At 45.7% G+C, this 13,041-nt stretch overlaps 1 protein-coding gene across 2 annotated transcripts in view; it reads right to left on the bottom strand.

Annotated features, from left to right (window-relative positions):
* SMURF1 (SMAD specific E3 ubiquitin protein ligase 1) overlaps positions 1–13,041 on the bottom strand; it is a 102,197-nt gene that overhangs the window by 12,642 nt on the left and 76,514 nt on the right. For both annotated transcript variants that reach the window (XM_032605114.1, XM_032605113.1), the window contains exons 4-11: positions 12,537–12,670; positions 12,315–12,380; positions 10,992–11,067; positions 9,263–9,504; positions 8,467–8,551; positions 6,696–6,842; positions 5,468–5,666; positions 3,939–4,042 (exon numbers count right to left, since the gene is read on the bottom strand). In XM_032605114.1, coding sequence (XP_032461005.1) covers positions 3,939–4,042; positions 5,468–5,666; positions 6,696–6,842; positions 8,467–8,551; positions 9,263–9,504; positions 10,992–11,067; positions 12,315–12,380; positions 12,537–12,670 — 1,053 coding nt within the window. The remainder of the gene's footprint in view (positions 1–3,938; positions 4,043–5,467; positions 5,667–6,695; positions 6,843–8,466; positions 8,552–9,262; positions 9,505–10,991; positions 11,068–12,314; positions 12,381–12,536; positions 12,671–13,041) is intronic.

Here is a 13,041-nt window from a genome sequence, read left to right as displayed (position 1 = left end):
GAACCTATAACCCCAGCTGTACCTGGGAGCAACCGTAAAGTAAAACAGTTCAGGATACTGACTCTTGAGATATCTCGAGACTACAAAGGAAAAGGTAGAGAAGAGAAAATGGAAGTAGTTTGATTTGAATTTAGGACAAATATGAATGAGGAAGTAGGAAGAGTCTCCCTGAAAAGGGGGACGGAAAACCTAAACCCCTAGTCAGGAAACGGAATTCGTGTTTTCAAGGGCAAACAGAAGTTACATTCGCCAGAAGAAAGATGGTTCCTAGAATCAATATTGAGAAGATCAAGGAAGAAACTTGGAACAACCTGGAAAGGAAAAGCATTTCCCATGGAGAGGCAGTACCAGTGCAAGCGCGCTATCAGGAAGGCCGGGATTTTCTGCATCCCTCATCCCAGACGGAGTCAAGATCACCTGAGAGCACAGCGATGGGAAGAGGCTGGAGGACTGATTCTGTTCTGGGGCCCAAGGGCGCATCGTGGCTTTTGTAATTATTTACTTTTGGCTGCTGAAAAAAATCCCAATTCCACCCAGAAACCTGGTGAGACCCCCTATAATGCTTCTCAGAACCTAATTTTGCTGGTGCTGACTGCTGCAGTGCTGAGAATCCACTTGTGTTTTCTAAATTGTGAGGGTACGAGGCTCTCCTGTCCCCTGGCCCCCAAGGCCGGGCCACTATCACACGTCCGCTCGGGAACGAGGCCCCTTGGCAGCATCTACCAGCGGTGTGGTCACTTGTGCAATGTTATGATTTATGTCTGGACCTCGTCAGGTTGAGGACTCCTTTGCACGGGGGGAGGGGGGGTGAAGGGGTCAGGGGACACGTTGCTTTGCTCACTCCAGTCTGCGGTGGAGTCTCAATGCTTACTGGTTAATGAATAAATACAGAAAATACTCCCTCTGAGGGCCCGAGGGTGCACTGGCTCCGGCGGGGAGGGGGCGCATGCAGCACAGAGGGAGGCTGTGAGGACCACCCGCATCTGAGCCACAGGGACTGGGTGGGCAGTTCAGTGAGGCAGGAAAGAACAGGGAGCAGTTGGGGGGAGGGGCAACCCGAAATGTTGAACTGTTAGGTTTAAGAGGCTAAATACCCAAGCACAGATGAGAGGCAACTGGTAAACAAGTCTGGAGCTGAAGGAGGGGCGAGAAGGGGCGGCCAGGAGGCTCCAGGGCTACGCTCGGACGCCCGCAATGTCCAGTGGGAAGGAGGAGGGGGACGCACAGCAGAGGAGCCTGAGAGGGAGATTAGAGGGAAACCAGGTGCCCTGGAAACCAAGTGGCAAAGGTGTTTCGAGAAGCAGGGGGCCACCGACTACAACGAGTCCTGCTGACAGACCAAGACTGAGTCGTCATCACTGGGTTTGGTGAGACGCAGGTCAGGCGGGGGCCTCGACACAAAGGGCTTCAGAGGGCAGAGAGATCTGCTCAGAATGTGTTCAAGAGAAAACGAGGATGTGGAAGCGGGAATTGGGATCACACAACTCTTCTGAGGGGTTTTGCTACAAAGAGAACAGAGGACCAGGGCGATGACTGAGCTATGCATTCTTGAACGCATCTCTGTCTTTCCTGGGGTTTCTAATTGTTTTTCTTTTTCTTGTGCTTTCTTTGCCTTTATTGCCTCCTTTATTGTAGCTTCAACAGGAAGGGGACATAGTATCTAGGAAAGGTTGGGGGGCGGCATGTTTGTTTCTTTTAAGAAGGGGAGTTGCCGTAGCACATTTGTATGACCCAAGAGAAAGGGACATTTTGATGAAAAGAAATAGATGTGAAATAACAGGAGAAGTACAAGGGCCTGGGATGCACTGTGCCAGGGGCAGGATTGCTCTTATACAGGGACATGCATGTGCCACACAGGGCCACGGCAGGGAAGTCTGACCGTACGAGTACAGACAACGGCAGACTCGATATCTGGTGGTGACGGTGAGGAAAGACCCTTCAGATTGCTTCCGTTTCCTCAGTTAAATAGGAAGCAAAGTCAGCAGCTAAGAGTGAGGATGGGCGGAAGTGACGCCAGAGATCTGAGAAAGAGAACTACGGGGGAACTGAAGTAGGTGCTGAACCCTCCTCGCGGCCGGTGGCCATCGATGCAGAGAAAGGCCAGCAGCATGGAAGCGTGTTCGCCTCCAGCCACATTCAGCCGCTCAGGCAATGCTCAGAGCAGCCTGAGGAGGGGATCTTCAGAGCTGGGGTTTTGCCAGGTAAGCACAGCAAACGGAAAGAGAGGCAAGGAAGTTATGAGGGGGCATAAGGGAGCGATTATGATGGTGGATTACGGGTAAGGAGGAAGTGAAGACAGGAGGGGCGTGAAAAACAGAGAAAAGGTGGTGGAACCTATGGATGATGGGTGGCCATGGATGGGGTCAAATAAATGAGACGTGCCCAAAGCCACACTGTTCTCTGACAGTGACTCTGGGTGCTGAGAAGCAGAGGAGCAGTGTCTTCAGAGTTCTGAATGAGAACTGTTTTCCTTCTAGAAGCCTATAAAGAGCTAAACTACCAGTCAAACTGTAGATTATAAGACATTTTCAGACTCACGATCTTGGAAAATCCCCCTCCCCCCCACACACACCCCTTCTAAGAAAGCTACTTGAGGATACAGTCCAGTAACATAATGGAGTAAGCCAAGAAAGAGGAAGCCATAGAACCCGTACAACAATGGCTCTAGGCCAAGAAAGCAGTGAAGTCCCATGAAGACAACTGCAGCAGGTCCAGAGAATCAACAGTCAGTCTGGACAGAGTCTCCACAAGAGAGATACATGGAGCAAAGGGGGTGGGTGAGGATGGCCAAAGGTGAAGTTTAATGGGGCAACAGAGACAAGACCTGGTTCTAAGAAAAGAAGAAAGAAGAAGAAATTCTTGGGAAAATTAAAATTTGTTCGAAAGGATAAACTAAATGATAGAATACCACTTAATCCCTCAATGAACAATATTTACATTGTCATAATAATATAAAACAATGTACTGATTTTTCAATTCCTATAAATAATAGGTAGACAAGCACAAGAGACTGACTTAATTTTGGTGACAGAACAAAATGTAAATCTTCAACCTTGACAATATACAAGCGATACTACAGATGACAGAATGCAAGAGGTAAGAGGTGAAAGGAATGCTGGAATGCTGAAGGGAAAGTCAGGAGTATTCGTATCCTTTTCGTATGAAAAAGAGAGGTCAAGAGATAATGCCTCTAGCTGACCATGAAGAAATAGTGGTGAAAAAACATGTAAAGTTACAAAGACAATGATAGAAGAACTAAAAATACTGATATTACAAAACTGAGGAGTATTAAATTAGATCCTCACCACAACCATTACCTGGTCTATCTGTGCCTATGACCATACCTCATAAAATCAGTAGATAACATCAGAACTTGATCGAGTTGGTGATCTAGATGGTTGGTTATATTAGAAGAAACAGTTTAAAGAGCAGAAGAACAGTTGTCTCAAAGGTGAAAAGAGGTAAGACAGGAAACAGAATATAATCATGAAAAGCTACTATCTTTAAAATCATTTGCATGAACTATTTTGACCAAAATCTCATTTTACAAAACTTGTTTGACACAAATGCAACGTATATGCCTTCCTCCCACCCCTGAAAGTCCTCTAGTGAGAGAAGCAAGGCTGCCTCCGTGTTAACTTCGGGTTCAGTTGGGCCATATGGAGAAGGGAGTAAGGGTAGAAGTTTAATAATTCATACTTTCTAAGAAGGAAAGTGATGGTGAAGCGCACGCGCGTTCTGATGGGTCATGGCAAGATGCTAGCGTGGCACACGCTCTTAGGAATTCTTTTTCTAAGAACGCTCTCTGATGGCAACACCTGAAGTCCTGACTGCTCCAAGACCAGCACCAGAAAGGGGCAAACGACTTCTCTGCAAATATTTGCTCACAGGTGCGCTCAAATCCACGCAGCAGGGAGGGGGGTACGCGAGCCTCTCACCTCGCCACCCCGCCATAGTCCAAACCTTCTTCTCCTCGGAATTTCACCATCAGTCGCTTTTTCAAGTCTTTTGGTCGCATCTTCATTATCTGGCGATAAGACTCCTGCACATCAAAATTACAGTTTCAGGGAGAAGACCTAATCTTATTTTTAAAGTTATAAAATGATGAAAGGTTATTTATAATGGAGCTCAATTACAAATAAGCATCTGAGCTTATTTTTAAGCCTTTGAATCTGATTTTTGTCTGGTTCCTATTGAGAATGTTTAGTTGGCATCTAGGACATTGCTGCTTCCTTCACTTTTTCTCCCTCGGAAACAGCAAAGCACATGGCAGGTGATACTGTACCTAAAGGAAACACACATTTATTCTCAGCACAATCATGACTTAAGAGTTGAACATCCTCGCTAGGGTTGATTTTCTCTGCACAAATTAATTCCAATGTGTCCTATAAATAATTGATATATTTTAACCAAAATGAAGACATCACAAGAGAGTCTGAATACTAAAAGAATTCTGAGCCTGCTTTTACAACTGAAGTCAAAAATCACACTTTCCCACAGAGTCAAAAAAAAACAAGGAGAGTTTAAGTAAGACATAAAGCAGCTTACCAGACACAGAAAACATGCGGTCAGCCTAATAGTCCCTCAGATTCAGCATCTGGAGTGGAACCAGCTAAATGTCTGTAGGTATTTTCAGTGAAAAGGCACTTAAGGATCTTTTCTTGCTTCAAATTTAATGTAATTCAAAAGCTGGATCCCAAGAGGCAAGAGGATGCTGAGTGGAAACGATCTGGCGGCAGCACCTCAAGAATTCAGCTCTTCTCTATCCCCGACAAACATTTACGACGCTCAGTGGGCAAAACCAGGCACTTCAGCTGATCCACTCATCGGGCTGTGCCCAAGCCTCCGTCCCTCCGCGGCCCCCTCAGCTGCTGTGGCCCAGTGAGAATCTGTGTCTCGTTTGATCATTTCTGCCAAGGATTCCACAAAGGCCCAAACACAGCTGAGATTCTACTCATGATCGTGGGCCCGAGAAACGGGCCCTGCCTACCAAAAGCCCTGCCTGTTTAGGGACCCTGATCCCGCAGGGGAGCTGGACAAAGGCCAGAACCCTGCCCGGAACCATCAGTTCTTCCTCCTTCCAGAAGGGACAACAGGGAGGCCACTTAGCTTCTCTGAGGAGGCAATGCCACGAGGGGAAATTGCATGCAAGGCTGCAGCAGAAGGAATGCTTGATTCTAGGAAACCGTGCGGATGGCAGGAAGTAGAATCTGTACAACGCGCGCACAGGGATTTACAATATTATTTAGTACTGGTTTCTGTACAGATCTCTACCTTTTCACTCAGAAGTCATTGATTTTTAAACCTTTACCACAGGAGGAAATACAGTTCCCTCTCTCTGCATTTCATTTCAGAGAGAGGGAACTGCATTTCACTGAGCGATAAAATCAATCTCCGAAACACCAGACAGAAAGCAGAACTCACTGTCTACTGACAGGGAGGAAGATTCTGTGCCCGAGCCCCGTACCTCAAATATTTCCTCTCTGGATACTTCGATGCGGCAATGACCAGCTTGGGGTTGCTGAAGCGAGAGCTCGTGTCTGAGGACCTTCAGTTTCTGGACTAAATCTCTCTCATATCTCTGGGCGGGAAGCTCCTCGTCTTCCACGGAGCCCTCACTGGGCAGTGGCAGCGTCTGGCTGGGCTCCTTTAGTTGGCACTGGTGACTGGAGAAGAACAGAAGCATCGAGGTCGCCCCGAGAGCGGCGGCCAAGGTTGCTGCCAGCAGTGCACCCACACAAAAGGGACTGAGAGGGGAAGTCATTTCACCAAACTGCTAGTCAAAATTTCTTATGGAAAAACTGCTGGTGGCCACCCTCAGGCTAAATAGATGTCTAGGATTCAGTCAAGGAGACCCTCCATCTCCGTGTCTCATACATTATCATTGCCATAAGTAAAAACAGAAACTGCTAGCATTCATCGTGCATCTAGTGCATATCTGTGAGCCTGACCAACGCGCTATTAGGTGTGCCTTGGGGGTGAGAGTTAAACGGAGTTGATGAGAGAACTTTCAAAGCAGATGACCGTGGAGGGGGGCAAAATGCCCAGGAGCAAACAAGTGAAATGCAGTGGTAACTACCCCTACTCATAACCAAGAGATTTCCAAGCCCACTCATCAAAGGCAGAAGTCCAGGGACCTCCTGGACACAGTAGCATCTGTCCTGTTCAAGTTTTGCCGGTTGTATCAGCTGTCAATGACAAGTGCCCCGTGGGCGCTCATGTTCTGAGGACACAGCAAACCTGGAACGTGGAGTGTGGGAGCCAAGGTCATACCCAGGTCCACAGCCCCTGGGAATGATGGCCCGGGAAGAGGTTCCAGCAAGCAGTGCTCTGGACCAGCCCTCCCAGACAGCGGTGAGCGGGCACCAAGGAAAGCCTCACTTCACTGCTTCTCTAAGGCCATGTATCCCATCAGAGTGCTGCCCACGGAAGCTTCGTGAGTGAAGCTGCCCCATACTGCCAGCTCAGGGGATTTTATTTAGGCTGCAAGCTAGAACAGGGTGACAACAACATAGGGCTTCAGGACTGCTCACAGCGGCCTGGGAGTTTAAAACGCAATTGTCCACCAAGTATTTATCATACTTTGCTTACGCTTATTCTCTGCTAACCAACAATGCAATCAAGAAATGAAGAAAAAAGTTAGTAGAAAACATGAAATTTTAACGAGGTCAACAAAGATTTGGTAAAAGTCTTACTTCATGATGTGGTGTAACCTTGGGTCTGTAAACTGGGTTGTTCGGTTATTATGATCTACAAAATATATTCTCCCGGAAACTGTACTTCGGACTTCCCAACCGGGTGGCAGTGGTCCAAGTTCATCACAGTTCACGCTGTTAAGGTCTCTACCAAAATGGAAGATACAGAGAGGTTTGTCCATCTGTGTGTGGAGGCCTAAGACCAAAACTTCCGTGAGAGAACCAGGGGCATCCCCTTATCCAGGGGCCGTGTCCCGGTCCTGCTAAGAGGGACAGTCGTGGCGCTACTTACGCCAGACTTGCACTGAGCCCAGGCCTCTGTGCCGCAAGTAGCAGCACAGTCCCGCAGATAAACCGCAACCCTCAGAGCCTGTGACCATGATAGGGAATGTGGTCTGCCCGGGGAGTACCATTCCTTCCACGAAAGAGGGCCAAAATAGTAGGAAGTATCTGAAGGCTGCTGGAAAACTCTGGATTCACAATTAAATGCTCAAGGTCAGAAAGGTTTCTGCATGGAAAAGCTCCCAAACAGTACACGTTTTTTCAAGCTGATGGGGACGTATGAACATGCATTCGAAATCTTCCAATTCTAGACATCTGCACCGGGAAGAGGCCATCTCCTTTTTGAGTTGGCTTTGTTAATAAGCAAGTCTTTCTAATTCTAACCTCTTGATTCATTATTTCAGTATACTCCACGGTCATCTGGGAGCACAGCATTACTGACCAAGATGCTTTTCTAATCAGGACCAAAGCCTGACATTCCTTCCAGTGAGTACTAAAGAGACACCTCATTCATTTGCAGGTAATATTTCCATTCTAATTACAGATACTGAATTGTAAATTCAACATAGATTTGGAAAATCAAAGACAGGAAGCTTGTTCTCAGATGAAACAAATTATGAATAAAAAGGAAATGAGCATTACTAAAAACGTTATTAGGAAGTAACGCTATTCTGAAACAAAAGAAAAATTTTTTTAAAGAAAAAAGGAAAGCAAAGCAAAGAGAAAAAAAGAAACTTAACTCCATTACAGGGTGGGGGTGGGGCCGGGGTCTCTTTGACCTGGGCTCAGATGTATGGCCTTGTGGAAGGAATTCGTATAGAAAAGCTTCATCTCCCCCAGGAATAGTCCCCAAGGGACTGAGGCAATAGGAAGAGTAAAGTAGAAGAGAGGGTAATAGGGTCTTTATATTTCCTTTTTAGGTTTTCATTGTGGAAAATTTTAAGCATATAAAAAAAATAGAGACCATAGTGAATAACCAACTCTAACAATTACCAGCTTATCGCCAACCTGTTTCCAATGCTCCCCTATTGGCTTCCCCACCCCGATTATTTAAAGCATCACATCAGACATCATATCATTTCGCTCAGCAATATTTTTAGTTTAGAATGAGAGCAACACACCTTTAAGGGTTTATCGGTTTTTTAAGTAAGTGCATTTGATTTAATCTAGGGGTGAGGGTCTTTTGCAGTTACATGATCTAATTTCAAGATCCAGGATTGCTTTCTAAAGGGCCCCCTTGCATTACGGCAGCTGCTGATCTACCAGCTGGAGAGTCGGGGGCGGGGGGGGGGGGGGTGGCATCAGAGCTGGGACCGTCGCCCAGAGAGTCTGAGTCCAGCACCCCTGTTACAGGTCCCTCTGTTTGTGCTGCTGCTCTTCCAAGTTCACATCTTCACACCAAAGGGGCTCTATCACCCACAGTCCGGGGTGGGGGGTCCAGGCAACTGCTGGAAAATGGCCTTGATGGTGAGAATTTTAGGAAACTTACCTGGGTATCCTGGGGTCGTGCCACGTGCTAACTCCAGTCTGCGTGTGCAGGAAGTAAACCTGCCCCTGCACCGTTGTTCTCTGTTCTGCATGAGAGAGTGGGGGATACGGTAGTTACATTCAATTCCAAAGAGAGTTTTCAACCAATCCTGTAAGCACAGCGTCCCAGCTTCCTTCCAACAGTCTTTAAAAGCACCGAGAGAAGGGTTTGAAGCGCAGCAGTTAACTTCTGCCTGGCATCTGCGAGTCACAAGCCCTGATGGGCCTTACTTCTCCTGTTCCCACTTGGAGGGGCGGCCACACCCCTGGACCTGCCACCTCGGGACCGACCCTACCTTGACCTCCGCCCCTGCATTAGCTCTTACTTCCGGTCTGATCTGCCACATCTACTTGGATTCCTCCTGCATTTAGGAGCTCCCTCTGTGGTTGTCAAAATATCCCATCCTTTCACTCGTACCCAAGGCCGTCCTCCCCACATTCAAATCCCAGGGCACTACAAATACCCCCATCCAGGCCCCTGCCCCACTCCTCTCGGTTTTCTTTGATATTCATTTGCCTAAAATCTTCATACAACTGCTACACTGGGAGATGGGAGCAATTGCGGACAAGTTCATGACAAGAAAGATTTGTCAACCATCTCGGGTTACTCTTCTTTACACTGACACAACCATCGTGGGGCACACCTCTGCAAACATCAGCACTTCTGGCAGGTACGAGTCACTAAAAAAAGCTGAAAACATTAAAGCTGTCTGAAACATCACCGATCGCTCTCGGGACAGCGGGGTGGATGCCCTCACCGTAGCCTTCGGGCAGTTCCGGGGACTGGTGGCCGTGAGGTCGGTTCTGCGGCGTCTGGAGCGACCCTCGGACCTCAGGACTTCGCAGTCGCTGGGCCTGAAGTCTTTGATCCTGACTCGGGGATTCCACAGACCTGCAGCCACCCCCGCCAGCAGCAGCCCCAGTGCCATCCGTGTAAGGGGCTGGTTCCTCCATGAAGCAGCTGAGTGGCCTTCCAGGCCCTGAGTCTTCATACGCAGTTCTAGAAGGGGAAGACCACAGCCCACATCACAACACCGGCTGAAGACCAAGAAGCACCCATAAGTTCCATGCCACGCTCTCACTTCCATTTGTTTTGCTTTTCTTGAGCAATATGATAGAATGTCCCCAGTGCTTAGTTTCATATAATTCGTCCTGTCCTGTTTAATTGGAAAGCCAGACTTTTTCATGAGGAGCCAGTGACCAAAGGGAGCCATGTGTAAAGTGCCACTGAGGCCACTCGTAGGATTTCATCCTCAGGCAGAGGCAAACGGTTGGAAAACACCAACCTTATTCTATAAGGAGCTCAGAAAGTGAGATTTCGGTTTTCTTGACTCAGAATCAGATCCAAACATTCCATTTTCCTTGTCATTTTATTCTATAATAGAACTCCTGGTTACATAAAATACCACAATGACTTTAAAAGTGACTTTTAACATAAATCTTGATCCCCTGAACAATTGTGGAGACAATTTACCTTAATAGGCTATCTTCCCTTATAAGCAAGTACTTCTGAAAAACGTTCTACATTGAAAAAGTACAAAGAGACACACAAATTGAGAGACTAGTTCAGTGAATGCCCTGGACTCATCACCCAGCTCCAGTGATTGTCTCGTGGCCACGCGCCCAACTCCTCCCCCCTGAGCTGGATTATTCAGAAACCAATCCCAACATTTTACCATTTCATCCTTAAATATTTCAGCACAGGCCTCTGGAAGATAGGCCTTTTACCATTATCATGACCCCAAAAATGTACGTTAATTTTTTTAATATCATCAAATACCAGTCAGTGTTCAAATTTCTCCAGTCAACTGTCTCATTAATCAGGATCCAAACGAGGTCCACACACCGCATTTAATAGGTATGTCCCTTAAATCTCTTTTATTAACTTATAGGTTCTCTTCCTTCCTTTTTAGTTATTTTTCTTGCAGTGTATTTGTTGAAGACACCAGGTTGTCTGCTACAGTCTACAGGGTGCCCCCCTCTGGATGGAGCTTATCCCCGGGGCTGTGCAACCCATTCCCGTCCCCTGGACCTCCAAGATGTAAGTTCGTGTCAGATTATCCCTCTTTCATGATGTTGTCAGCAACTATTAATGACATTAATAGTTAACTCATTGGGGAATTGAAAAATTGTGATAGTGACCAATGAGAATTTTTGAGGGTGTTTTTCGGTTTTTGGGTTTTTTAGAATTTATTTCCCCCTGTATCATTATGAACTCAATGGATTGCTTTAATCCACTGCAGTTATAATTCTTTACTGATGCTCTTTGGCCAGCGGGAACCTCTGTAAATTGGATCCTGAGCCTTTGGGGCACTACCCCACTAGTTCTGACAGCTTCCTTTACAAACGAGGAAACCGGATCCCAGTGTTATCCCAAGACTGCACCTCAAGTATTCAACGCATTGAAAAGGTGTGAAGGAAACTTTCACACAGTGCGAGAGCCTGGGCAGCAGAGAACTCAGTGGGCATCGCTGCAGTGATACGTACCCTTCATTTTCTAACAGCCCTCTGCAGTCTACCACGGACCCTCCAGTGCCTATTCTGTCTCGTGTCTGTAAACTGACTAAAAAGAAAAGAACATCCTGCATTAAAATCCAGTGGTATTTTATACAACTGTAACACAGTGAGCCATTGCAAATGTGTAATTTATGTATGATATTATTTTAAAAAGTGAGGCATATGTCTATACATACACATATACATTCCTATGCTTTCAAGTATGAAGCATCTCCCTCATTGGCTGCACAGAACGCGTACCACTTGGAACACTCCTTGTAAACGTGGAGCAGAAAGAGATGCTGTGTTGTCTGTGCTCTTCATCAAAATAACAACACAATTTCACTTCCTCCAAGGTACCTTATATTTTAAGAAGATTTTGACTTATGTTTAATAAGGACACAGAGAGCACTGTCAGTATGTGCAAGGCCTGGATGCACCTACGTGTCGATTCTCTGTCCCTACTATGAACAACAAAGACACTTAGGAAGCTGCTTCCAGTTATTCATTTTTCCCCGGCACATCCCTCCACAAAGAAAAGAAGGAATCACAAATAGAAAGGCAGTAAGTGGGAACTCTGTCGTGACAGGAGTTTTCAGATGGATATCCACTGTCCATTTTTACCTTGGGTCAGGTCTACATAAGACAATACCTGAAAGATTTGGGGCCATAAGTCACTCTGGTGTGCTGCTGAAATACTGTTTTCTTTGACTGCTTGCAATGCATACAGTCAATATTTGGGTAACCCTGAAATGCTAATAAAAATGGGATGGATAACAGGATGAGCTACTTAACAGATAAATTACTTCCAATGGAATACCTCCAGTCAACGCTTTATGACATGAGCACATTTTATTTCTTCATTCTAAATAAGTCAGTCCTCTGTAAAATCATATTACGTGGAAGTCTTCAGAAATTCTCTTTGCCTTTTACATATATGATGGGTCCTCCTGAAGAAACTATTTCTTAACTCTTGCTTATGTGGCCACCATTTTTATCATCTGCACTTGGATAATATGACAAATTGTCAACTCATGTGATGATTAAAATTACATTACAAATTATAACCCTACATCTTTTTGTACCTTAGTCATTTTAACTCCACCTTGAATGACAGAATGAAGGGAATTAGATAAAATAATAAAAACCACATAAGATGAAATTGTTTAGTCCTGGAGAGATGGCCCCTGTCTGAGGCCTGTCCTTCGAAGTACGTCACCATCGGTCAGTGCCTTTATGTGTTTTCTCAGTGATGAAGAGCTGAAGGTTAAGTCTGTAAAAATTATCTCTTTATACAGATGAGAAAGTTCTTACCCACTATTTGGCCACGAACTGCATCAGTATCTGAGGGGTTTAGTTTGCATAGATCCAAACGCTGGTCTGCAAACAAACAATTCAAAACTTAACCCAGGGAAATGTTAGCTAGAGAGGAAGGCAGGAATTCTGTATTCAGTATTCAAAAAAATAAAATAAAAAATGATGCCCCATAAGCCTTCTTCAGTTGCATTAAGAGGCAGAGAAACGTTGGGTTCTTACATCCAGTATCTTTTAATCTGCTGATGGCATTGGAGAGCAGCCGCACGCACCCCAGGAAGCCAGCTCCCTGCTTCTTGTGAATTTTCTTGTGGTTCCACACGCTGATGGTTATAGAATCCGTTTTCCCAACATATCTGAAACCAACATGCAAACTCATTTTTAATTGTATTTCTCAATTGCCATAGCCCATTGAGATTTTATCTGATTGACTTGTTAGTCCAGAAGAATCCTTTTAAAATCATGTTGGCTCTATATCCACAGCTAACAGGCGCTTAATAAGTATATATCTACTAACTTCAATGGGCTGGGAAAGGACTACAACCGGTTATGTAAGAAACACATGCAGACAACCACATAATGATAATAATCTTATAACAGAGATTTACTATATTTTTATAGCTCCAGAGGATAATGGCAGGATTCAAAAGTTCCCACCAGGACTTCCCTGGCGGTCCAGTGGTTAAGACTCTGCGCTTCCACTGCAGGGACACCGGTTCAATCCCTG

The sequence above is a fragment of the Phocoena sinus genome, chromosome 15, assembly GCF_008692025.1.
Source record: "Phocoena sinus isolate mPhoSin1 chromosome 15, mPhoSin1.pri, whole genome shotgun sequence".
In the NCBI taxonomy this organism is placed as follows: Eukaryota; Metazoa; Chordata; class Mammalia; order Artiodactyla; family Phocoenidae; genus Phocoena; species Phocoena sinus.
The sequence above is the reverse complement of the archived record's forward strand: the minus strand, read 5'-3'. Positions and strand labels throughout refer to the sequence as shown.